At 41.1% G+C, this 27,951-nt stretch overlaps 1 protein-coding gene across 1 annotated transcript; it reads right to left on the bottom strand.

The window, feature by feature from the left end:
* Positions 1-6,560: 6,560 nt before the first annotated feature.
* On the bottom strand, positions 6,561-23,298 carry CTSC (cathepsin C). Its single transcript, XM_039718389.1, has 7 exons — positions 23,115-23,298; positions 22,016-22,161; positions 13,639-13,805; positions 13,020-13,175; positions 10,900-11,015; positions 8,326-8,457; positions 6,561-7,692 (listed from the first exon to the last, which is right to left on the bottom strand). The coding sequence occupies exons 1-7, from the start codon at positions 23,278-23,280 to the stop codon at positions 7,190-7,192; spliced, it is 1,386 nt and encodes a 461-aa protein (XP_039574323.1). The 5' UTR covers positions 23,281-23,298; the 3' UTR covers positions 6,561-7,189.
* Positions 23,299-27,951: the final 4,653 nt, after the last annotated feature.

The raw sequence follows: 27,951 nt of genomic DNA, 5'->3' as shown, positions 1-27,951 counted from the left end.
GCCAACCATGTCCTGGGCTGCGTGGTCAGCAGAACAAGGGAGGGGATTCTGCTTCTCTTCTCTGCCCTTGAGAGACTCCACCTGGAACACTGTGTCCAGTTCTGGAGTCCTCAACACAAGGATGATGTCTTGAAGTGAGCCCAGAGGAGGCCACAAAGATGATTGGGGCCTGGAGCACCTCCTACAAAGACAGGCTGAGACAGCTGGGGTTGTTCTGCCTGGGGAGAAGACTTTGGGGAAACTTTACTGCAACCTTCCAGTATTAAAGCGGCCTTATAAAAAAGAGGGAGAGGGGGTTTTTAATGGGTAGATAGTGATAGGACAAGAGTTTTAAATTAAAAAAAAGTTGTTTAGATTGGACATTCTTTCCTTTTAGAGTGGTGAGGCACATGCCTGTGTGTAGCACTGTAACTGAGTCTCATCACACAAATACATCTTGTCCAGGGAAGTTGTGGATGTCCCATCCCTGGAAATGTTCACGGCCATGTTGGATGTGCAACCTGGGATAGAAAGTGGCATATATTCTTAAGGCGAGAGGGGAGGGAGTTGGATCTTAAAGGTCCCTACCATGCCAAACCACTGCATAGCTTGTTTAAATTTAGATTGTCTGGTTTTTTTAGGATGTCCCTTGCTTTATTTAGTTTAATCTTTGTTTCCTGTTCTGGGTGTCTCAATGTACTTCATGCAGATATACTGGGAACTTAATTTGCTGTCAACCCAGGTGCCATCAGCATCTGCCTTTCCCATAGCTCATCTCCTGTTATCCCCTCCTGGTTCTTCCATACTCTGATGGTCCCATTCATTTTCCATTTGGAGAAGTTTTAATGCTGCTATTACAAACCTCTACAATTGTAAAGGATAAGATTGAGCTCAAGTTTGCCAGCCTCTTTAATTAAAAAAAAGAAACAGAAAGTTATCCTTTCAATGTTACAGCTTAAAAATCAGCCCCCAACAATCAGGAAAATACAATCACCCTATTTCTACTTTCTACATAGAAAATAGATATGTTCTGTGGAAAGAACATTTCATTGTTTATATTTGATCATCCCACTGCTGAGTTTCATGTATTTGATTTGGCCTTTTAGTCTATTTGTTGTAATTGATTTTTTCCCCCCTCCCACAACTGAATACAGGTTTTTAAATTTCCTGCTGGAATTTAAACTTGTGCATATAATCCCAAGGTTAATAGAGGGTTTCAGAAAAGCAGGGAGAAATGTAACTGAGTGATGAAACTCAGCAGCCTTACTAACATATGATATTTAGCAGGAAATCTTAATGAAAGCAAAATATAGTACAGACTACAGACTTAGTCACCCAAATGTCAAGCTTTTGGAGTATTCCTGTTTATGCCTAAACACCTACAGGGAGAAGTGAGAGAGTCCCAAAATAGGATCAAGAATTTAAGCAGGCTCCAGATTTTCCTGAACTGTGATGCAGAGATAGTTCTGGGAGCAAGAAGTGGCGCAGTCAGACCAAGAGCAAAGTACAGAGTCAAGTCAGGAGACAGTAGGTTTGGGCATCACTGTTCCCAGGTGAAGCAGTGGCCTCCCAGAGGTCATGGACTGTGTGCTTTCAGGAAGATTTGCCTTCTGAGATATTCAGTTTCCTTCAGTCATCAGTGCTAATGAGAAGAAAAACCCTAAGGAATCCCATTATATAGTCCAGACCAAAAATCCTACTTATTCCAGCAAAATGCTAAACAGAACAATAGAAGGGGCCATCATTTTATATTAGTGTTACAAGTGTTAAATAAGAGAGTAATAGAAAAGTTAATTAAATGAAGTTTTAAAAAATCCGCATACTGTATCCTTATGTATCCTTTGCTAAATGTAATTATAAGGGTTCTGTACTACAGTTAGTTAATGGTTTTGGGAAGTTTTTCCCACCTAATACAAAGAACATCAAGTTTGGAACTGCTGGGCATTTAAGAATATTCTATGTTTTTCAAGATTCTGAAATCCTCCTAGGGCAAAAACATCCCTTTTAATATCTTTGGTAGTTATGACAGTACTTAAAATTTATCACTTGTCATATTGCTAAAGTGATATCAGCCCTTCTATACAGCCCTTAAAAGTATTCTTTATTTAATGAGGTAAATCAGAGGTCCCAAGGATCACTTCATCCATAAACATGCACAAATATCTTAAGGTGCAAATAGCAAAATGTGCTTGAAGATGAGTGAGCTAAACTATCAGCCTAGTGAAATGTTAGAGAGATGAAATGAAAGAGAGTTTAATTTAGCTTGTGCATCTCATGCTAAATAGCATCTGCTATATCGCTGGATCAATCCAGCTGATCCAAATGAAACAATTAGGAATAATTGGCAGGAGTACGTGTCAGTGCCTTTCCTATTACAGACAGAAAAATTCTGCATATGCATATGGGGTATGCAGAAAGGCTTCAACCTCTCCTCCTCCTGCACTTGTCATTCAGAGGGAACTGATAAAAACTGATGCTCTGTTAATGTTCTGCACCTGACCACCTCCTAAAGTTGCAGGTTACTAACACCATTTTACTGCCATTAAATGCTTCCTACTTTTTTGGAAACCTAAACATACAGATACACATGCTCACATTGCTTCAGGCAACAGCACATCCAGAAGCCACAGCAACCAGCACAGAAATTTCAGCCTGCTTGAGCTGTAGTCTCCAATACCTTCTCCTCAGCACCTAAGATACTTTGGCTCAGTGAAACAGAGGCATTTCACTTAAAACATACTGTTCAGAAAGGGTAGTCAAGTATGTTGGATTATCTCATACTGCAGTCAAAGCTTTTATCTTTTGTTTGTTTATGACATGCTGCCCATATTGCCCAGGATATGGAAAGGACTTATGTTTTCTTTTAAATATGCTTAGCCTCTCCCTCAAGATTTCAAATTCAAGGTCCAAATTGTAATCAACTTCTTTTGAAGTAACTTGATACATCTACATACGTAATGAATGGACTGCAGCAAGAAAAATGAGAGTCAGCCATTAATTGGTCTGGTTACAAGAGTGTTCACACCTACAGGCTTTTGGACCTCACTAACACATTTTATTTTACAACTCAAGTGCTGTTTTGCCCTTATGGTGCAAATGAGAGCATTAGTAAAGCTATGTTGCCAGACACCCAGTGAGGATGGATCCCCTCTGCACAGCCTGAATCCCTCCAGCTGTCCCTGCCCCACTCCTGCAATGACCTGGAGTTCCCATGGCCATTAGCAGATCTGGGCAAACTCCCCCCACAACTTCCCTCCTCACCCACTGCTGCACCACAGTCCTGAGAGACCCTTGGCATCGTATCATGCTCTTCATGATGCTGCGGAGCCCACACCAACCCAAAGTGAGACGGCTCCAGTGGTACCAGGCAGCTGTATCCCTGCAGGTTGTCTAGAGCAGAGTTAAGTAAGTCTCACTCATTCAGGTGAAAATCAGTTATGGCTTTGATGTTTTAACAGGATTTTTAACACATACCATAAATGGCTTTTCTGAAGAAATTAATAATGTTTTCCCTAAAAGCAAAGCAGGAAAAACTGAAAATTGAAAATCTTGGTAAAAGCTGCTCTTTTGTAGATTGAAACCACTGAGAAAATGCTTCCTTAGTCCATCTTCCTTGTTTTCTTCTAAAATAAGTAACACCTCTCCCTCAGCATTTGACACTTTTAAAATACAAAAATTGAGGAAAAGGTGCTTTTCAAAATTCTGCATTTAACATCTTTCGAAATGTTCTCTTAACGATACCTCCAGACTTACTTACAGCCTTGTTTTAATCACATCTCAATCAAAGTACTTTAGAAATATATCTTAGTATTTTTCAGAGGTCATAGGAAGTCTGATGTTAGCAGAAATTGAAAAAGTAGTCCAATGTTCTTAACTCCATATTAAAAGCTAGTTTTAAACCTTCATCAATGGACAAGAAAACAATGCGTAAAGTGTAAGTCATAAAAAAAAAAGGCAAGAAGCTATCAAGCTTTAATACTGTCCTGAGCTTGCCATTTTAATAAACTTGACTGGTGCACTGGTTTTCCTGTCTTCCCAAGACCCCTGGAACTTTAAACTTTAAAATTCAGTCCTAAATTCAGCACTTTGAACAAATCTAGAAAAAAAAAATCCCTGCTGTTTCTTTAAATGAATTTTATCTACACTGCAAAGTTAGACTGACAACTTTGGAACTTAAATGTCACCTTGTGTTTCAAGTTCTCAGGTCACAAAGCAAGGAGTCATGATGACCCTGCCAAGTCTCCTTCATAAACCAACTGCAGGAATCTCTGAGCAATTCTAGTGTCGGAGTAGTCCTCAAACCAGAAAATCAATCCACTCCAGTGATGAAGACTCCACCACAGCTCTTAATAATTTTTAAGGATTTCAGCTTTTAAAGAGATGTATCTTGTACTCTGTATGCACTAATTTTCAAAACACAAAACTTTTAATATCTCTGTTTGCTGGGCTGATGATAAACTTTATTTCCCCTGAAGGTATTTATCAGTCATAACATTATCAATTAACCTTCCATGGAAAGTCAAATATATTAGGACTTTACATGTTCACTACAAGATCTATCTGCCAACCCTATAATTATTCTCCTAAGTGATAGCATGTTTTGCATTTCAGCTAATGCATTGTTTGTAGGAAGAAGCCACATAAACAATCTACATCCACATACCAGCTCCATCAGGCTGACATTCCTCTGTGTAACTCTGGAATACAGAAAACAGGGACATTCACACACTGCAGTCAGCCAGAGGCAATCATCTGATGACAGTCACTGGGGGCAGTGACAGTGACAGACCACTCTCAGAACACTCCCATCTCCCTATTAGCACCGGTGCAGCTGCCACACAGAAGCAGTGACAGACAGATGAAGGAGTTGCCAAGAAAATAACACAGAATGTTATTCAAAACACATGTAGTTAACATGATACAACACATGGTGAATAGCAAGTGTTTTTGTATTTGTAGGGCCATGAGTGTCAGCAACAGCTTGGTGACAAGGAATCAATTTCCTAATGGCTGAAATACAGTAAAAAGAAACATCTACCTTTCATATTCTTATTCTCAAGCTAATCTCATGTACTACAGCTATTAAAAAAATCCAGGAACCTAGCTCCTCTCCCATCCCCCAACTCCCTGAGCTAAAACAATCCAGTGCAGAGTATGACCTATTTCAGAAGTCCTTGTTCCACTTCTGGCAAAACACAAGTTCTAAATTTCCACATCTGCACAGAACCACAGAACAAGCTGAGTTGGAAGGGACCCACAAGGTTCATCGAGTCCAACTCCTGGCCCTTCACAGGACATGCCAAGAACCACACCATGTGCCTGAGAGCATTGTCTAAACACTTATTGAACTCCGTCAGGCTTGGGGCTGTGTCCACTGCCCTGGGGAGCCTGTTCCAGTGCTCAGGCACCCTCTGGGTGAAGAACCTTTTCCTGATATCCAACCTAAACCTCCCCTGACACAGCTTCAGGCCATTCCCTTGGGTCCTGCCACTGGTCACCAGAGCAGACATCAGTGCCTGCCCCTCCTCTTCCCCTCACAAGGAAGTTGCAGACTGCAATGAGGTATCTCCTCAGTCTCTTTCAGGCTGAACAGACCAAGTGACCCAGCCACTCCTCATATGGCTTCTCCTCAAGGCTCCTCACCACCTTTGTGGCCCTCCTTTGGACACTCTCTAATGGTTTAATGTCTTTTTTCTATTTTAGCACCCAAAACTGGCCCAGCACTCGAGGTGAGGCCACCCCAGTGTAGAGCAGAGTGGGACAATCCCCTCCCTTCCCAGCTGGAGATGCTGTGCTTGATGCACCCCAGGACCCCTCCTGGCTCCAAGGGCACTGCAACTCCTGTTCAACACGGACCAGGCTTAATATTTTTTGGGAGGGGATTGAAAAAGCCTTTCCCTGCCCCTCAACTTGAGCAAACTAGAATCCATGATTTCTTGTGAAATTCTGCTACTGAACTAAAAAGTGAGTTTTCCATTCTAAGTTAAATGGCATAGTTTGATTACAGAAAACTGTTCCATTTTTCTGCATTTTATGAATTTCCCTACACCTTGAAAAACCACCCATGAGATTGTATTTCACACAGAAAAATACCAAGTGACTTTGGTCACATTTTAATAGAAGGTTACTAAAGAAGTTAGCTTCTATGTATGAAACTCACACTCACCTTTACGCCATTTTTGTTTCCTCAGGTGAACAGCAAAGACCAGTGCTGCTCTAACAAAGCACTGTATTGCAGCTGAGCAATTGTTAATTCCAAGTGTTGCAATCCCTCCTCCCAACCCCATATTTCTACCTTGTATATTTGAAAGAAACAGAGTAATAGATTAACAGAAAGGATTTAAACAGGATTACTGGGGAATTAGCAAATTTACTCAATGAATTGTTCTACATCCACAGCAAGGACTATTGCACTTCTGGACAACTTGTTTGATGCTGTTGTGATAATCTCAGCTTCACAAGGAAGATTTTACTAGCTCTTCTGTCCTCTCATCCTTCTTTCCCACCAGTTTCTGATGAAGTAAGAAGTTCTTGACAGGAAGCTCAAAACTCATAGACCGGTCACCAAAACAATCAACTTCTTCCACAAATACAAACTCCTATAGGAGTGGGGTGTTCTTTATTGAACTCTGAAATTATCAATAGTGAAGCACAGCAATAAAATCCAGCACTAGAACATTTAGTAACAGCCTGAAACATAGAATTGATTTTTATTGTCATAAGGATTTGACATGCAGTTTTCACAGGACACTTAGAGCTTTAGAATTTTATTTTCATCAGCATAATTGCTCATTCCCAACCCAAAACACATGTATGTTCCAAATTGCAGTGACTTCCTGATTCCTGAGAAGTAAGGCACTACAGTGTCTCTTCAAAGCAGTTACAGACTATCATAGCAGACACTTCACTCTGAGATCTGAAGGTCAAGATTGCCCATGGAAAAAAATGCAACTGGTAACTGAAGGCATATCCAATGATGAGTAGCTAATCACCACTGTTGCCAAAACAGCCCTTCTGGGTGATCTACTGTCAGACTTGAGAGGAAGCCTCCAGTGCACAGTCTTCATCTTCTCACATATGGAAGCAGCTCTGTTGTTGAAAAATTCCTTAAAGCTGCCTTTTCAAGCCAGGGGACAGATTTTAACCAGAATCTTCAATCATCAGTGTGTTCTTATGGCTTATGGCAAGGCACTGGAAGAAGACATTTACATTATAATTTTGGAATAGGAGTTGCAGCCACTGCAATGCTTTCAATTGCACATTCATCAGTGCCACGGCGGATTCTGAAGTAGCCATCTTCTCCCCATGAGGTGCCCCAGCTGTTCTTCACAATCCAGAATTTCTCACCACTTTCTGGGTCTTTACCATAGCCCACCAGTAAAACAGCATGATTGGTCAATTCAAAAGGATTTAAATCATCCTGCAGCCCAGTGTGATGGTAGATGCCCTCTTTATAAAGCATGAAATCATTATAAACCTCAAAGGCAACAGCCATTGGGCCATGCAGAACAAGCTCAAGCTTCATCAGGGCTTCATTGCAGCCCCCATAGAAACCACCAACATAGTGGTACTCAGACGTGTAGTAGTGGTAACAGCTGCGCTTGAAAAGGCACGGAGAGTCTTGGGCTGTGTAAGGGAAGCAGTCCTCTTCCACCACTCCAAAGTCTTGGACATACTTTCCACCAATGAGATATGGGAAGCCACCATCACAACCTTATTAAAAAAAAACAAACAAACAAAACAAAGTAAATCAAAAAAGTGCTTCTTCCTTTGGAAATTCTCTTATTTGAGGTGGGAGACTCTCCCACTTAAATCTTTCATAATTCTTTCCAATACATATTTGTGTACATATTTGTATCTTTCAGATACATACTTATTGAACATACTTCAGTGACCCATATCATCCTAATACTCCAGTTAGCTATGGTCAGCTTTCTGAAACACTCAGGGAAAAAATTTACATCTGTGGGAGCTATATTGGGAACACTAACACTTGGACCTTTTCTCATCCTGACAATCCCTGTCAGAAAGAACAGCTAGTTACATGATCTGCCCTAACAAGGATACAGTCCTCTGGAAAGCTTTAGTCATTGCTTTTGCTCATTTCCCCCTCCCTCTGAATATACCACTGGGAGAATATTTAGTTCCATTTCTTCCATAGATAAGCATTGTAATCAGCTCCATTTTGAGCCCTACTCCTTAGATAATTCCCATCTCACAGAGAGATGTATGAAAAAGTTTTATAAAAAAAGTAACTTGATGCGGAAGGGATGGAAGTCTCCAAATTAGTCTCCTTCTCCAGCATTGTCATTACTTGAAAGGTGTCCATATAACCATCATCCTTACCCTGAGAGTACTGGCTGCAAGACACAACCTGCTGGGGACTGAAGACTGGTTTCTGAGTGTTGTTTGTGAGGATACGTATCCTTGCTTCCAGCATGCCCATGGAGGAAAATGCGTAACAGCTGCCACATGAGCCTGAGAAGGGGAGAAAAAGGAACCACAAGGAGCAGTCAGCAACATAAACAAGGCTAGTCACCTGCCATCAGGTACATCTATTTCTAAAGTCCACTGAAAACAGTTAAAACCTACCAGACAGTGATTAGAACTTGAACACCAATAGAGCAAAAACTTTAAATCTTCATTTAGCTTTCATGCATGCAATTCAAAACCCACTTCTAACAACTTCTCAGGAACACTGAGCTTATTTTCAAGAATAAGAGGCAAAGTACTGCTCCAGTGTTTTTCAGCAGTAGCACTTAAGAGCTATCCAATTATCCTATTCCTTCAGAATGAACCTTCAGGGACCACATTAGCAGGGCTGAGAAGGCTCTATCTATCCTTTATGGAGCACATATGCTATGGGGCAATGAGCTATTTGAAGTGAATGCTGACAATATTGTTCTTATTTCAACCTACCAATGGATTTAGTCCCGTAATTTCCAGTTGAAAACATGCTCCACCTCTACAGCTACCTCTAAAATAACTGGCTTTTAAGAGAATAGTGGTATAAATAGCATGTTTAATATAATGGATTCATCCCCACTCTTTTTGCTTCCCAAGGGCATGTAATTGTACACTGGCTTTTCAGAAGCACCTTAATTTCCCTTCTGCTTCCTGGCAGACAGTTAAGACTTCTTACTTTTGCATCAAAATTTAGTATTGTTTCTAGCTTTAGGCCTCTGCACTGTCTAGGACCTTCCTTTCACTCATAAAAAGCCTCTGGAAATGGAATGACAAGTCTCACAGGAAGAACGATTACTTGGATGAGGTCCTATTTTATCTACTGATTGTCATCAAGGTGACTGATTTCCTTTTGTTTCCTGATGGTGGGAAAGTCAAATATTGCAGAGCTATGAAAATGTGGGAGCCTTGAGGAACAAAACAACATACTTTTTCTTGAACTGTGTAGGTGTATAAAAGCAGAGCTATTACAACAGCAAGACTTCATGAAATTGCACCTTCACTCAGCTAGATGCACCTCTGAAGAGAAGGGACAAAATCAGCCTGAACAGGAACACTTTTCCCAGCAGGGCAAAGCGAAGCAGTGAAAGATGCCTCCCACTCACTGTACAGTCGCAGCATCTGAGATGGGCCACATTGTAGAACACTTTGTTGGCATTATGTGTGCAAAAACATGAAAAATACAATTCACTCAACCATTTCAGTCTGAAGTCTGCTGGATTGGCTGCTAAATGTCTTTTCTGTTGCCACAGTGGTATTTATAAAGTCCACAGAATGACCTCTTTTGTAGGTTTGTTTTTTTTCTATACCTGAAAGCTAAAATTCTAATTTGATGGAGCAGAATGCATGTTCCCCAGACATTTGACATACTCAGCATGGACCCTCAGATTACATAAAAAGTGTAGGAAGCTCTTTTATTGGAAACAACAGACTAGTTCTCATTTAGAGAAACTTTGAAGCAACACCACAGAGAAAGGGTATAGTCTGGAACTGAGTGTTCAATTGTTTGGAAGATAAAAGAGCCCTTGGGACATTCATAGTTCACACCAGGAGAAAGTACAGGACTCACACCTACACAGGACCATATAATTTCCTGTTGCCATCTTCCTCTGCTTCCACATAGATAGAAATTCCATAAGCTTTCCTGTACTGCTTCTGCTACCAGCTGGCAGAATTTGTCAGAATAACTAAATCATAAATGAGGGAATGGTGATTTAAGTCATCCCTTTCCCACCATGCTAATGTTATGCTTCTTTCCCCCAAAACCTGCCACCAGATAGCTACCAGTAGATGCAAGTTTATGGTGGCATAGAGAAGGGACACATTAACAGAGCTCACTCCTGGCCTCCATTATACAAACATATAATTTAGGCATCTCACACCACAGACCTATAAACACTCCCTACAGAATCAACACATACCAGCATGGCATCCTTTTAAGTTCTTACCAGTATTTTATATTTGTCATTGTCTGCAATTTTCATAGTGACTAATATCTCCTCTTGCAACTACACAGTTAAGAAACACCTAAATTTATCAGGGTGATAAGACTTAAGACAGTATAAACAATTTTTATGGGTTTCTTCATTAAAGGTCATGATAATTTGCCATCAAACAAAATCAGGGAAAAAATTAAATGTACATCAGTCAGCGTGCAGAAAACCATAGCTAAGATTGTTTGGACAAAACCTGACAGCTGTGTTTATGCAGGGTACTGTGGTAATAGGCTTCCACTCCAGCAAGTCAGTGCTGTCTGGACAGGCCAGTACCACCACCTATTTTGATACAGCATTGTTTGCCAGGACTCCACCCAGTTTGCACAGGTTATTCACAGTAAAGGTGCAACCTGTCAGCTGCAAGACACTAGGCAAAACCTTCTGGTTAGCAGCAAATTACAATCTACATCAAAGGAGCTCTAGAACTTTGAATTCAGAGGTTTTATTTCTTCATTTTTACCTTGATTCCGAACAGGGCTGACATAATTGACACCATTCACATTTCTCCAGTCCCAGGATTCTGGCAAGCTTGAAACTTTCTTGAGTAACTCAGGTGTTAGAGGGGCAGGCTTTGGCCTAAAGAGTAGAAAATACTTTTGAAAAACATATCACACTGTAGGCAAGGAAATAATTACGTAACATTCAGTTTTCATCTTTGGCTTCTACTAGTTGGACTTGCTTCACAGTATGCAATTTAAAATAATCTCCATCTAAACTGAGTGGGTGTCAATATGAAGAGATAAGCTTGAGCAGGATTCAAGACCTACTCAAATTGCTCCCTGAGGGAAATATATTATTAACTATCCACTGTTGAGGAATACATTCAGCACAGGTAGCTCAGTTTGCAAGCTGCAGTGTGAGCTTCAAAGAGCTCTGGGTGTCAAAATCCTTTTGTATAACAAAGGCAGCAGGGACCTGTGGCCCAGCCAGATGACAGGACACTCAGAAAGGACCCCAGACTTTCCCACACTTAAGGCTGGGGGTATAAAAGCCCGGGGGCTCCTTTGCTTGGAGTATGAACTGCTGTTTTATTATTTAGTTACTGCAGCAAGATCAAATTATTTTAAAGATCTGGACATCTGAGACTCTGCTATTGGAACCCTGGCATCAAGCAGGTAAGGAATGCTGGTGTGACTGTGAGTGTGGGGTGTGGCTGCAAAGGGGCCTTGGTCCCAGCTCAGGCAGTGCAAGTGTGACTGCCAGAGCAGCTCTGTCTGGGTGGTCCAATGGGGGAGTTTCCTTAACATCCATGAGTTGCTGAGGTCAAGGACTTTTGCACTTTTGCAATCTGAAGTGCTGAGGTAACTCTCAGAGATTATAACAACACAGTTCTACAACAGTTATTTTACTGCAATTACAAAGTATGTAGAATATCTGACTGCAGAAACCATCTTGCCTTGGCAGCATGCACTTGACAGTAATTACAGTTTCACTTCAGGCACAGGCATGGCTTACACTGACAAGTCACTAAGTGTAGTCCCACTTGCCCTGGAGACTTCTCTGGGGCAAGTTTTTACTGCGACTTTTGAAGAAGTATTAAATGTTACCTATCCTCATCTACCACCTGCAGCCAAGTGATGCTCCCATCAGCAAAACAACAGCTTCCTGCATTTAACTTTCATGTAGCATCATGCTTGTGCTCAGTGCCATTCACAAAAAACAGACTCTGGAGCCTGTTTTGAAAGCAGGAGAGGGCCAAACAAATACCATCATGGTACTGCATGGGTGGAAGAGAGCTTCCAAATAGGTTACTGTATTTAAGAGTGACTTTATCTATACATCTGCATGTCATTCCCATGAAAATCAGCATTTTTATTCTACAGTAGGACCTTCTTCAACAAACATACGATTGCCGCAGTTTGGAAAAGTAAGCAGTATTCCCACTCACAGAAATACCAAGAGCTAAAAAAGCAAAACTGTGAAGATGCTAAGACAGCTATAAAAAAGGAAATCTTTAAACTCGAGTTCTCAAATTTTGTAGAGCATGATGTACCCATGATCCCCATTACCACTCTCAGCTAAGTGATCTGCAAGACCCTGAAGGCATTCTCAGAGCTACTTTCATGCTTCTTCACTGAGACACTCTACTCCTGCTAGCGGACTCTTGTTGCAGGCATGGCAAATTATCAAAATAACCAGGGAATTCCATCAGAAATCTTTGATATTCATGTTTAGGAGCAGAGAGCAGTTCACAGCTTTTCAACTGCAAGAACTAGCAGAACCAAGATGAAGCACAAGCAGAAACTCCTGACTGCGGCAAGCAACTGATGAACAGACAGGACAGGGAGATGATAACTGAGACTGCACTGAGATGATAACTGCTTCCCTGTATATATGAGTTCAGCAATGAGTTACTGAGCAAGACTAAAAGGTAGGTGACTCTAATTGTCCCAACTTCTTGAGACAACAGATACTCAGAATAATCATTCAAATAAAAGTATGTTTGCACCCCATGAAAATGAATGGGAAGGTCTTGAAACTTGATTAAACATCTGAACTAAGCACAGCTAAGAGCCAGGATAAATACAAGTAGACTCTTGGCAGCAGTAGGGTTCGTTGCAGAACAAAATGTCTTATTACCTTGAAGCTCTGGAATAGAGACCCCCAGCTCTTTTAGTTAGTTCTTCCAGGGCAAAATTCTCATACTCCTTGTATCTTGTCGCTCTCCATGACTTCTGGTGAGCATTGATAGCATTTACAAAGTCGAAATTGTGCACATAACGTCTGTGGGAGAGTCTGCAAACAGAAGGAACCAAACAAGTAAAACGGTAAGAAAAGGACTGAGATTGAAACTAAAGGTATTCTCTAAACTCAGTACGTAACTCTAGAAGTGTCTTCTGGTAGGTACTGCTAAAGAAACATGGAATTACTGGATCAAGGCAAGGTTTCTGAAACTTGAGACAGACTAGATATAACCATCTTCCTCAGACAAGCCAGTTTTATAACAGGGCTTCATCACAGACTGAAGACACTGTGATGCAAAAGGCAAACCTTCCCCTGTTCTTCTGCATTCAGGTTTATTTCCAACATTATCACGGGCATTAAGGCAAACCTTCCCCTGTTCTTCTGCATTCAGGTTTACTTCCAACATTATCACTTTGTCCTCAGTACTGGAATTGGTTCTTATGATTTTAGCTAAACCTCAAGCACTGTTACAAAACATTTTATTCCAGCAGAAGGTCACTTATCTGTTGCTTACCTTCCCCCAGGCTTCTGGAGAGGTAGCTCGTTGATGCGAACATCGGATGGAGATGAAGAAATCTTGTGTCCTATGAAACAAGCCCAGTTGTGGCCAAGTACATCATGTACCCATCCTGGCAGGGTCTCATTGCAATAGCTGGTTACATTCTGGCCTTCCTTTTTGTACTGTAATGTAAAGAAGTTATGCTTGTGTTGAGCAGATGTATTTGTTAGCATAGCCACAGTTCCCCACCCACTCACAGCAGCTTCTTCCTGCCTGTGTTTCACAGGAAGTGGCCAAATACACTCCAGAGGTTAAGAAGATGAAAGAAACTGCTATTTACCAAATAGCTGCAAAAGACAATTGGGTTGTGTCTTGCATTTTTAGCAACAAAATTTAGTATCAACTAACCTGTGTCAAATCATTTCGGTCCAACAGCTACTTTCTCAGCAAGATGTAAAAGATCTCTTAGTGCTCAACCTTCTCCTCAAGGCCCTGAGATTTCTTATGCCAAATATGTGACCAGTCAAGATAACTCTGGATTGCCACAGAAGTTTGAAAAACTAAGACTCAAAGAGAGGGAGAATGGCAAGTTTGTCATCCAGTAACCTCACAGGAAGACATGCACTATTTCTGTTTTAAAATGTATGTACTAATTATGCCCTGTTATTGTTTCATAAGTCAAAACCAAAGATGAAACTTCCAGCCACATTTTTAGGTTTGAGCTGTGATGGCAAAGCATCAAGAAACAATTTCTTGACTATCAAGAAATGAGGAACTATCAAAATGGAACTATCAAAATGAGACAGTGAGAAATTATGATCCTTTGCGAACAGCTCATTTTAAAATTGCAGCACAGACTGCTACTAAAGCCTCAAGTTCTGAGTCCTAATACTTCCTTATTCAGCCACACGAGTCTTCATTTCACCACTGAAGAGCAATAATGTAATATATTCGGCAAAATGTGTCTTCATACAACAGGTACCACTAATATTTTGCCCAGCTACATAAATTTTCTGAATTAATAATTCTCTGATAACAATGTCTCACCATGGGGGTATGTGTGTCTCATGTCTTAAGGTGTTTTGTGTAAGGTTGTAGTGTTTTGTGTTACACTAAAAAGGAACCTGAAAACCCCATGCAACAAAGGCTTTAACTTTACTCTTCTATTGACAAAACAAAAAAAAAGCCACCAAAAAAAACTTACACACAATTCAAGTTTTCTAGTCCAAGAAAACTTCATTAAATCTCATCCTATTTCAGCTGCACATCCTAGTGGGATTCTACAACTATGTTTCAACAAAATGTTTGCTCAGCTTCTTTACTAAAGAAGGTGCTGGCTTACAGTGATGGAAATGCCCCAAGATGGAAAAGATTAATTAAAGAGACTGGGAGGTTTGTGTCTATGTTGAGGTTTTTTTGAGAAATCTGAAGGAGAACTTACAATGAAATAATTAGGTTTATTGATCAGCAGAATAAAATTAAAGGTTAGTTCTCTGACTGTTTTGGAACAATGGGAATTTGCTTTGTCCCCAGCCTGGAGGATGCAGAGGCAACATACCTATACCCAGCAAGTGTGTTTGCCGGCTGGAGCAGGGTGGGGGCACTAGAAGGCTGAGCTTGTTCTACTCTTCCTATCTTACAGTGCAAGATTGTGCAATGTGGGAAATAACTGCACTTGGCCAAATACCAAGGGCAAGGTCCAGAGATTACTTTTGAGACACACACTCTTCACAACAGCAGAACTAGAATGCAGATACTTCTAAAAGAAACAGGTAGTGACTTTACATCAAAGTTACTGTAAGATCACTTTTCTAGTTCTACATGACCAGGTATAAATTAATACTTGGTCTTTCCTATCTAAAAGCTGCCACAGATTAAAACACTACAGCTATTCTCAATAAGCATAGACCTTAAATCTGAAAACCTGAAGATTATCAGAGGAACAGGCCTGCTTCCTGCAACAATCCTGCCTTGCAAAGTGTTATTCTGAATTAAAACAAGTAACACAGATATGGGGCTTATCTTCATGGAAAAAAGGCAATGGAGTTATCTGCTAACTAACAAATTAAAACAACAAAAAAAGGTGTTTTTCTCCTAGAAATCCCTCTCCATTTCCAGAGACAAAATGCATTGCTTTTTAAAGACAGAGAGAGATAACCACAATAGCATTCACACCATTTGTGCAACTTATCTTTTGGAAAAGTGAATGTAGCAAATTTCTTGCACTCTTCTTTCAGTTCACGTGTATCAATAAAATTAGAAAGGAGGTGAAGGGACAGCCAGTAGCAATGCTTCAATATAAGTAAGTGATAAAAGCCAATTTCAGTCTGTGTAGAAGCCTAAAATTAGGCAATTCTAGTCCTTTGTAGCTACCTTTTTGTAGAGTGCCAGACTAAGCTACTACTGAAATTACTTTGAAAAGTGGACCTGGATACTTTGAGACCATAACACATGAATGACATTTGGATAAAGGGAATTTCAACTCCAAATAACAGTGTATCTAGGAAATTAAAATATACCCACATAAGGTCACAATTCCTTTCCCCTCCCTGACTTTTAATCAAGAACCACTGAGTAGACAAGTGCTAGACAAGCCTTTAAAAAAACCTCATCTGTGCCACAATGAAGACCACTGATTACCAGAAGGTACACAATAAAATCATTGCTAAAACAACTTTTCTAAGAAATGCAGCATTTCTTATTTCTGCTAGTGAAGGACTGACAGATGGGATCTAGGAAATTTGACTGTATCAGGTTTAGAGGACCAACTGTGAGTACACCTGCCCAACTAACAGCAAGTCATATGGCAGAGACACGGCACCATTGCACAAGCAACAGCTGGCTCAGGTGGATGTGACTTACAATGTCAGACTCAGCAGAAGCTGCCAGCACAGTACCCAAAATATCCACACAGCCCATCCCAGAACAGCATCCTTCATAGAGGATAACAGCCATACAGCTGTGATCACCAGCAACTGCTGGACAACTGCTTGCATGCATTTCTCTGGTTTTCATTTTTGAGTTAAGATGCCTGCAGCTGTGTCACATGATAATTTCATCAGCTGATGAAACCTGCAGCATTAACTCCATCCAGTGACCTGACCAATCTAGGAGAACTCCTTTAGAAAGGCATACAAACTATATTCATAGTTCCAATTCTGATCTTTGAAATAGAATTAAATTGTACTGTTTTCAAATGCATATTTTTCTCAATCCTGACAACTCACGTGGTTTTGCCCAATGCCAAAATTTAGCCAAGCCATACCAACATTAACCTTCACATAGCTAAACTTCAAAGCTTGCTGTTAGGTATCTGAACCCAGGTAAGCTTTTCACTGAAGTATACTTTTAATAACACCTTTCCTGTGTTGGTCATCACGACAATCTAATTGTATGTTCAATTCTAGTCCTAGTAAAAATCATAACTGTTTAAAGGTTTTTTAAAAATCTTTAATCTCCCTAAGAGGAAACCAAGAAAGGATGGAGACCTTATTAGTCACAGCATTTTAATGAGAACTCAGCAGTGCCACATAGAGAGGCAGACATCCCATCCTCTTTGAAATCTATTGTTCTCAATTTAAGCAATGCCTAGGCAAGAAGCCAACTTGAATTCCAGGAGGCAGGACTACCCTACACATTAAACCTGGTGGAGAGACTTATCTCTCAAGTTTACAAGTGTGCCTATGCATTTTACTATGGGAAGCACACACTGAATGAGAACAGAGCTGCAGACTTGCAGTGCCCTACTACACAAAAATACAGCAGATAATGCTACCAGAAAATACTACTGCATCTTGCTACACAATATAAAATGCAAGCAAATATCAACTCCAGGTGGATTTTTCTTTACTTTAGGAAACATTCCACAATTCTGAGTTCTGCGTTTTCAGATTTCCACTTTTGGAAAACAGCAGTTGCTCACTGCCAGTTAAGCGAGCCCAAATTAGACAGGTTAAAAGCTGACTTTCAATTGATTTGCAGGATGATTAAATAGCATTAGCAACTATAGCACTTCTACTTTAGTGACATGAAATAAAAGGTTTGGGGTTTTTTTCCATAACCTGAAAACTTAAAACGTCTGTCACTATTCTGGTTTCTTTCTGTTTGAACAAACAGAACAGCAGTCCTTGATTTTAACCAAATTTGGGATCATTAGGGAAGAAAGAAAAAGATGTCACCAAGTCTGGAAAAGATTAGTAACTTGAGTGGTGAAATATTCTAAAATCTATCTCTTTTTTTTTGCTGAAGTAGTTGTAACGTTTCAATATGAAAAAAAAAAAGCCAGATTTCTGGTATTTGCTAAAGAGCATCTCAGGAGTCTGAAGTAGAACCACTTTGCTTAAGGGACAAACAGTGAGAAACTTATGAGACTGTCTCATGTCTAAGTGGTAGCCTTAACAACAAATAAAATACCTCAAAGACATCAAGTAATTGAAACAAGTTGGCCTCAACTTTCCCTTCAGCCTCACTCTAGCTTTTTAAGTCATGCTGCTCCTATTTTTTTTTGCCATCCCTTGGGGGTAAAAAAAAAAATCGCTAAAGCTTTATATATTGCATAACCCTAAAAAATCCTTTTTTTTCCAGTATCATCCAGCAGAAGCACATGATCAAGCTTCTGCCAAAAGCAAGTACACTAACTTCACATCCAAGTTCAGTACACGGACATTTCAGAAGCACACATTAAACAACTTATTTTGTGCTAGAAGCAGAATGCAAGAATGCAGTAGGACACTGCATTTAATTTGGCAAACTTTCAATCTATGTACAACAATAGTTAGAAAAAAACACTGTTAAAGCATCTTTATTTCAGACACTAAAGTAAACTGAGGAAAAAATAGAATTGATAAGCTCACCCAATCCATTCCTCTGATATATAAAGTAATTTCCCCACAGGCCTCAAGTGAAAGAGCAAATCCCTTGTAAAGGCAATAAGAACCTACAAAAGGTTCAGTGGGTGTCTGTTTAGTAAGCCACAGGAACAAAAAGCTATTGAAAACTCATTGAAACATGCACAGCCAAACAGGCTGTGTTCATATCTACACAGTACAGTAGCTCTGATAAAGTCGACACTTAGACAAGCCCACAGCTTGTCAGTAATTAACAGCTTAATTCTTTAAAACTTGGAAAAATACACTGGAGGTTCAATTAGCAGAAGTGGCACTTCTACGCCTGAAACTCACAAAGACTGTACTGGCTTAAACACTGCTCATTTTACCTGGCAAATCCTCCCTCTGCTCAATCTCAGACTTGTATTTCTATTTCATATGTAATGCAATATTTACTGGATTAAAAGTAAACAGATATGCACAGTTAAATATGTCACAAGGTCAAACAGTTTGTAAGGAACCACTTCCCCCCTCCAAGTGCCCACTAACAGTTGTGAAATTGGGAATTTTGCAGATAGACACATTGCATGTCGTTGCCCAATAACAGCAAGTAGCTGTCTGCAGCAAAAAATGCATTTAGTAAGTGCTGTGGTATTTCCTCATGATTCTGAGCAATAGACTTGCATCTTGGTAATCTGTTGCTCTTTTTACAGCAGCAAAATTATTAGATGGTAACTGACCTGGGCTCTAATCCTCCCTATGGTGTTTAAGGCAAGAAGTCTGTAATTTAAATATGTCTTGCTCATGAATCCCCAGTTACTGAGCAATGACCCAAACAAGCTTGCTATTTCTTAATACTGAAGCCAACTTCAAAACTAAGAATTAATCCCTCAGCTTACAGAGGGCTGAGACACATCTAATGACCACAAAATGCAAGCTACTGTGTATGCTACTCCTCAGGTGTATATTTGACTTACTTTGTTTTGAGCAGCAAGATGAATCAGATGACCACCAGAAGCTCCTTTAAGCTTAAAGTATTCTGTAACAGTTTTGGTATGTTGTTTTAAGGGTACTTTTGCAAATCAGTGCAATACATTAAATAAATGCAATACATGACATCAGTGCTTATGAGTCACTTGACTTAGTGCTCATCTTCTAGGGATGTATTTCACAAGGTATGGAGAGCAGCAGCCTTCAATTACTTTCAGCTGTCTTCAAGCTGGCAACTAACAGATCCATTTATATACCAGAGCAGGCCACACTGTTTCTATGATTAAATTCCTCACACTCAGGAATTTGTTTGATAATCAGCAACTCTTTTACTGCCTAGCAAATTGGCTTGTAAAGCAACTCTGTATTTCAGTGTAAAATATCAGCCCAAAGTTTGCTAGTTCAACTCTATTCTCCTCAGATGAGCCCAACAATGACTGCTAAATTCTCCCTGCCAGAGATAAAACCAAGTTCATGGACAACACTACAGCATACAGTGCTCTGCTGTAGTTCTTGCTCACAGAGGCAGCAATTCCTGCCACTTTTGAGGCAGGCCCTCCCACTGCAGGTGAACTCAGAGGTGTCCCTGCCTTAGAAACTTCAGAATAATTCTGCTCAATTTGATTACCCTTCAGTGCCTGTGCAGTCTTTGCTGTATCACCTGCCAAACCTCTGAGGAATGCACATCACAGCAATATAATTTCACTATCTTACACAGATGAGAATGTCAATCAGGTGTTTCTCTCTCATACTTTGCTTCTGCTCAAGTACAAGACCCCGTCTTGTTTAAAAGATTGCATTCTTATTTCAAAAATTTCCAGTTATAAGAGTGCACTAGGTCTTGACAGTTCATTTCATTTATAGTGGCTCATATAATGCCACATTTCAGATTTGTGAAGAAAACAGTGTTAATGCAGGGATGCTTTAGTTTAGCTGAGCAGTGCTAACAGTACCAAGGCCTCATCTGCTCCTCACACAGCTCTGGCAGCAGATAGGCTGGGGGTGCATAAGAAATTGGGAAGGAACACAGCTGGGAAAAAGCTGACCCGAAGTGACCAAAGAGATATTCCATACCAAAAAGCATCCTGCATAGAAATAAAAGCTGGGGAAAGGAAAAAAGAGGGACATTCATAATCATGGCATCTGCCTTCTTATATAACAGTTGTGCACAATGAAGCCCTGCTTTTCTGGAAATTGCTGAACACCTGCTTATTATGGTGGCAAGTTAACCTGGTGGCAAGTAGTGAATGAATTCCTCATTTTGCTTTGCTTGCACACACACACAGCTTTTGCTTTACCTATTAAAGAACCCTGATTGCATCCTACGAGTTTTTGCACTTCTATCCTTCCAATTCACTCCCGCAACGCACTGATGGCTGAGTGGTGCTTTGCTCTTTACTGGGGTAAACCTACAACAATGAGCATGTAAATAACTTCCCCAGTAGTTGTGCTTTCCCTTAGCATGATCCCAAATCAGCACAGATGGAAGCTGCAAGGATGTTGCAGTTAAACTGGAACTTTCTACATAATTTCTATTCAGTAAGGATGCCAGTTCTCCTGAAAGAGTGGATCACTCACTTTTGTAAACACCTGAAAACACTGAATTTAAAATAGTTGCTGTAAAATAAACCATCTACCATGGCTCCCAGAAAGACAATTTAGAGCAAAAGTTATTTCTTCACACTCCTCAGTACTAGCCAAAGTTCAGAGATTTTACGCCTGGACGAGGCCTGGATGTTTACTATTGACTCACGAGATCACGCTTCCTCAAACACCCAAAACCACATTCATTGTTCCTGCCCAGCACTGCACTCACCAGCTGAGAAGGCCTGCTGCATAAAGTATCTGTCTTCAAGGTAGTAAAGCCATCCTGCAGAGATTACTTCAAACCACCCTTCAGATTCATCATGCTACTCATCAGGACAGAAGCAGAATACTCCTAACAAGTGTGTTCTCCTGTCTAATCCCTGCCTACCATCACTGTTTTCAGCTTGACCTGAAGGCATTAACAGGGACTGAAGAGAACAGTGTTACTCCAAAAGAATAATTAGAGGCAGCAGGAAGGCTCCTTAGATATTAGAGTAATACTCTGAAATAAAATTTATAAACCCCAGAAATTTACAGATCCCAGAAATCCTCCATCAAGTAGGATAGATGGCTCTAAAGTGTCCATGCATTTGACAACATTTATAAGGAAAGATAAAAGCAATGGTATTTGCTATTTGACTTGGGTCCACAGAGCCAAAAAAAAGAAAAAAAATCCAGGCTACAAGAAAAGTTAGTTTCATGAAGGCTTTCAATTGCTTTAAGCATGCCCAGAGGAGAAAGTAGTACCACTTTATAGTATAGTATTTTATTCAGATAATGGCCAGTGTGGAATATCTCTTCCCTCTCTCTGCTCCCTACGCAGCTGCTGATTGCTGTTTCCTTATGTTCAAAAACGAAAAGAAGAAATCCAAATCCTTTATCTGGTAATCCAGGCAAACCTTTGAGCCAAAGATAATCAAGTGTCCCAACTGACCCACTGTGGCACCCAGGGACTGAAGAGAAGCCTAACAACAGCCAGGTTAACTCACCTTAAAAAATGCAAACCACTTGTAGTCATTTATCACAATTTCAAAGCCTTGATTGTAAATCAAAGTGAAGAAACCATAGTTGCCCAGACTATCCTGAGCCACATCTAGCTTCTGAAGATTGACAACCACCTTTTTCTCCACAGGCCCTAAAAGAAAGAAACATTAGGGCATGATTACTGTATGGAAGAAGAAAATAATAGAAAAAAAATGTATAAAGGATTTTGTAACATTTATTCCTGAAGATGCTACAGTACACTCATTGAATACAGTCTTCTGCAAAAGGGCATTGAGACACTTCAGGACTTCCACTGACTTGTCAGTGGGTCTACATGCTCTTTTTTTCCACTGCTACACAGTATTTGCACATTTTATTAGCAGCAGCACCAAACAGCTGTGACTGGGAAACACCAGCTTATTGAAACACAATTTCCTGTAGAGCTACAAAGGTGTTGGATGCTGTGTCATTTAGGCACTGTGTCTCAATGACAACTCTTCCCCTACAACATCTGGAATGAGGCATCAACCATCCCACACTCCTTCACACCAGCGCTCCAACCCTACCACGCACCTCATCTCCAGTGCTAGCACTGCCACTTGTGTCCTCTGATCAAAAAGCAGATGACACAGAAAAATGCAAAGCATCTACTATTTTTAAAATGACATTGACATACAATCATTAAATAGTAAGTCCCCACTATTATTATCCCCTCGAAGGAAGTGGTATTTCCATCTTTCTGGATGCTGTCAGGCTTCCCTGACAGCCTGCCAGGGGGTGACAGGGGCTGCCCAGGTGTCACCAGCACTGCCATTTCTCCTGCTGGCAGCAGCCACGGCCGGGGCAGGCAGCGCCTGGCAGGAAGGCACCCGTGAGAGAGGGGCAGTGAGCCGGCAAGAGCCACGGGCCCATGGAGAGGCCTAGTCACGTCCTCATCGGAACAAACAAAAGAGAAACGAAGCCAGAAAAGTGGAACTGCAACAGCGCAGGAAGCGCCTCCCCGCCGCCCGTGCCGGCTCCGGGGGCTCCGGGCACGGAGCGGCCGCTCCCCCCGCCCGCTCCCGGGACACCTCTCGGAGCTGCCCGGGCCCGCCGCGCTCTCACCCGCCTGCGAGCAGTTGCCGTGGCGGCCGCCGGCCCGCCAGACGCGGAGCTCCCAGGAGCCCAGCAGGTCGGCGAAGGAGCAGTTTGCCGGCGTGTCGCCCAGCACGGCCGCGGGCAGCGCCGCCAGCAGCGCCAGCGCCAAGCCCCGCAGCGCCCAGCCCGCCATAGCGCCTGGGCGCCGCGCCGCTCAAATGCGCCCGGCCGCCGCCGCCTCCCCGCCCCCGGGCCCGGGCCCGCCCCGGCAGGGCCTCCTCCCCACACGGTGTCCTTCCGAAGGTCGTCCTCTTCTGCCGAGCGGATACACCTCCCCAAAGGGCATCCTCCCCCTCAAAGGGCATCCTCTTCCCCAAAACACATCTACCTCCCACAAAGAGATTCCCTTCCCCAAAACCCAGCTACCTCCCACAAAGGGTATCCTCCTGCCCAACCCCGATCCTCGGCAAGTCCCCAACAGGGCTTGTTCCCTGTGTCACTGTAAGCCTACGTCTTGCTGCCCTGGAGGACGGGGCCTCGTGTTCTCCATGGGTTCAGCAGCACAAAGTGACTCAGAGTTTCCGCAGCAGCCGCGCATCACAGCCGGGACACCATGCGGCACGAACCCTGCTCGGGCTGTCATCTCAAAACCCGGCGCCACCTGTGAGAGCCTTGCACACATCAGCAGCTGACAAAAAGCAGAAAATCCCTATCCTGAAAGTAGAAGCTATGGTGACCTGCAAAATCTTGCTTGTCCAAGAAGCAGAGTGTTTGCAGGGGAGGGATGCTGTTGGGGACAGAGATGTCACCGCCGAACTGGAGGCCCTGGGTGCATGGCCGGGTGTGCAGGGAAGTGGCTCTTTTCCCTCTGTCTCTCCAAAAGCAAAATGTGCTCACTTTCACATTCCCAAAGATATATGTGCAATCAAGAAGGCTAAAAGACTTGCTAATGATTAAATATACCCTCATTTAAAAAAGAATTATATGAAAAATAACCCCTTTCTGGGGAACAATAAATGCATACAGTATGAAGATTTTGGCTATGAAAATGATGCACTAGCTTGGCTACGAATATAAATTTAAAATAAATGTTGTAAAACTGGTATTAATCTACACGTAGATGCTCATCACAGATCTCAAAAGTGTAGCTTTAAATAACTCAGGAGCTAAACTAGGTTAAAACTATAAGTATCCCGATCTATTTTTGTATTGATTTAAATCAGGAGATTAGGAATTGCATCAGTAAATTTAAACTGTTTTAAGTAATACATTATTTTAGTACCATCACTTTCTTTTTATGCCATCTTCCCAGCCTTTTGGGGAAGGATTAATTTGACATTTTGCTGCTGATTCTTGCAGTAACCAGCTGATAGATGCTCTTACTCATACCAGCAAAGAGATAAAAGCTCTTGTTTAAGACAGTGTTTTGAGGATTCTAAAGCAGTGACTTAATTGGAGAAGCAGGGTCTCCTCTGTGTTCCAAACAAATGCTCTTTCTGTTCACTAAGATTCTGTTGTCCAGTAGTGCTATGTTTTTAAAAAAAATAGTTCTAGGTTAGTTTTTTGCAAGGGTAGCTGGACATTACATACAAGCTGGACATTTTGCTGGTCGTGCCATACAAGTGCATGCACCTTACTGTTCCTGATCAAGCCTGTCTAAACAGATGTGGCTATATCATCCTATCTCCTTTCTTTACCAATGACTTTTTTTTTCCCCCCCCCCCCCCCTTTCAGAGATCAACCCAAAAATTCCCAATGACCTAAGGAAAAAGCCTCTGTTACTGTTCTGGTTTTATGTGCAGGAGCTGCACATAACAAAAGGTCTGTGGCATCTCTATCTCATTCCCATGACACTGACTGGATGATCCTGTCTCTGCATTCTGCAGAGCTTTGAGTCTCAATTTTCAGTTTCAAATTGTAGCCAGTGCAGGCTGTCATTGCACAAAACCATATGGGTTTCTCTGTAATTGCCTTAGAGTAAGAATAGATTATAGATAATAGAGGTGTATTTTATGTAATGAGGTTGTACTATGGTCACTGTGACCAGGCAGAGATGGCTCAGTCTGACCTGTTGAGTTCACTCCAGTTCTGCTCTTCATCTGTAACTTATTTCACCTGTGTAAGGTAAAGGCACTCCCTGTGCCTTCTCTCCTACAGTAATTCTAATTACTTCCATGGGAAAAAAAGTCTTCCTTGCTCAAAAGCACTGACATATCCGGATTTGTCTGTGAAATACAGCCTTAAATTAGTTTCGCCCTGGGTATAAGATTCATCAGATGGGGCATCTGTGTTTGGTGGCAGACTTGTTCTTTGTTTGTCATGCTGTTAATGCTTTCTTGAAGTCAAAATTTTATCGCTTATAAGACCTCCCTAAAACTGTGTTTTATCAGTGTTTGATAAAGCTCCTGAGGAGAGTTAGACAAGCAATGACCAAGTCAATATGATGGTTTATTGTCCCCAATAAACCATCATATAATAAACCCCTCCCAAGTTGAGTCGTTGGTCTACTAACCTCCTGATAGCTATGGTATGCACTGGTCTTATTTGTGAGGTAATTGAAGTCACTGTCACAGGATGAGGGGAAAACCCTTCAAAAATAAACAGTGAAAGTCTTCCCTCCAAAAGGTGAATAGCTTTCTGCTGGGTTAGAGTTGAATCAGTACAGCAAAGGATCCAGGGCTCCTTGCTCACAGCAATCAGCAGGAATTACATGGGGAAAAGGCAGATTTTCCTTGGGTGTCAACATGTAAGAGGATGGGCTCACCACATGTTGAATGCTTGTAAACAGAATTTTGGCAAATAATGACAAATAAACCTTTTACTTAAAGACTCAGTCCTGGCCACTTTGGCTTATCACTGTCTGTACAAGCAGAAGTGGTGTGTGAGTGCATAGTGAAGTGCTGTGGGAAATGAACTGGCTGAAGAGAATCCAGGGAACAAAAGTCACAGGGGTGGTTGTTATTCAGTCGAGTCAGTTCTCCAGTCTGGGAGCTAACCATGACTTGGATGGTAATCAGCCATCCACTTCACAGGGGAAAACAAAGATTACATACCTGGAGTGGTTCACAGAAAGCTGATTTTAGGGTGAACAAAATTAAAGAAAAAGGATCCTTGTGCACAAGAGCTACCCATCTATTTCAGTGACATCTGCCTAACAAAAAAATGACATATCCTTACAAACCCTGCCGGACTTTCATTGGTATGTCATCATCCCTACCCCTGATGAAACTATTAACACAGTATACTGGGAGTAATTTTAAAAATTCTGAGCCTAAACATAACGGAGGACTGCTTATTCCTTTTGTTGTTTTGGAAAGGTGTGATACTATGAGCATTTGCATGGTCCTGTGTAGGCTCTGAAATTAACTCCTTACTGAGACAGTCGTTGCTGTTCTCCAGGTGGCTTTGCAAGAGCAGTGTCCTGCTTATGTGCCTTTAGAAAGTGAAGAGCTGTACTCAAAGACTTATTTTTCAGAGCATTAATTATTATATGATCATTATCTCACTATAAAATTTGACCATTTTGTTTTACTGCAGAGTACTTACACTGTCTTAGCACTATATTCTTCTGTGCATGATTGAACACATCCTGTTTACTTCACAGTGAAATTGTTTCTGGCTGTTTCTGGGAGGCAGGTAGATAATATGTATTCATTTGTTGCAACTATAAACTTACCACATTTTAAGGGAAGACGCTCTGCAGAACAAATCAAGTAGTTTCTAGCAACTATGTGAGTTAATCTTGTGAACAGAATGAGTGTGGTGTACATGTACATCTTGATGTACAGCACTTTGTCTAGGGGATCTAAATTGACAACTGAAGTTTGCAGCTGTCTGGAAAAAAACCTGGTTTTTTTCAGAAAGTTGGTTTTGAAGGTTTTTCTGAGAATTAATTATTTATTTTGGTGCAGGAATAAGCAATAAAACAAACAAAAGGAGTGTTAATTAATTATATTAACTTTTTCTTTTTAGAAACAAACATATATTTCCTCATATTCTCTTGGTGTTTTAAATTATTTTCTTCACTGGCTCTAGTGGGCAAAAATTTGCTTTCTAAAGTACTGCCACAATCCAAAGCCTAACTAAAAATAATCCTAGCAATAATAAATAGCATCAGGGTGGGATTTAAGCCCAGACTAAGCCTATGGTTTAATGATCTGGTCAGTTCTCTGACTGAGAGTATCACTCCTCTGAGGCACTGTAATATACTTGTCTGCAGTGCAGCATAGTGAGAGGCACAAGGAAAATGATGCAGCTTAATTGAAAACCCACAAAACAGATGGGAAAGAAAGGGAATAAGAGGGTAACTTAAATGCAGATCAATTCACCAAGTTGGGCTTTAGCACATCTTCAAAACAGTTGTGTTAGTCCACCTGGAAGACCATCCTGCTGAAACACAGACCTGGGAATAGTTATATGTAGGGGAAAAGAGACTGTTCACTGCTATTGCTGTGGAAGCACCCAAATTGTAGAAGGATGTCAGCAGAGTCTGTTTTTTTTTCCACAACACACTACAAAGTTGAAAATCATAGTGGAATCCGATTCTGTAAGTCAAACATAACTATCACCTTTCAGATAGTTTGCCTGGCTTTTGTCCACTGAGGCCATTTATCTGCCAACTTTTTCTGAAAGATGACACACAAAGTACTTGTCTGCATAGCCTGTGTGTATATGTGTTTGTGTGGACAAATATAAGTGCTTTGTTCCTGGAAAAACATGTTATAAATTAAATAATTTTTTTTTCTTATTTAAAAACGTAGTAAATTTATTGAAATCTTTCTGGAAACTATTGCTTTGGTTACTGTAATGACTGTTAAAATAGCAGTCTTAATTCCATGTTGGTTAAGACACTATTGAAATATCT

Source organism: Passer montanus, unplaced genomic scaffold (genome assembly GCF_014805655.1).
Source record: "Passer montanus isolate IOZ18808 unplaced genomic scaffold, ASM1480565v1 scaffold4, whole genome shotgun sequence".
NCBI lineage: Eukaryota > Metazoa > Chordata > Aves > Passeriformes > Passeridae > Passer > Passer montanus.
This window is presented reverse-complemented; position numbering and strand designations above follow the sequence as displayed.

Bases quoted from the DNA above. Each gene is read 5' to 3' on its own strand.
- CTSC (XM_039718389.1), bottom strand. From the start codon at position 23,280: ATGGCGGGCTGGGCGCTGCGGGGCTTGGCGCTGGCGCTGCTGGCGGCG. The intron at 13,806-22,015 runs GTGAGTTAACCT...TTTACATTACAG, and splicing joins AGTGGTTTGCATTTTTTAAG to TACAAAAAGGAAGGCCAGAA. The intron at 11,016-13,019 runs GTAATAAGACAT...TCTACTCTTTAG, and splicing joins CTCTATTCCAGAGCTTCAAG to GCCAAAGCCTGCCCCTCTAA.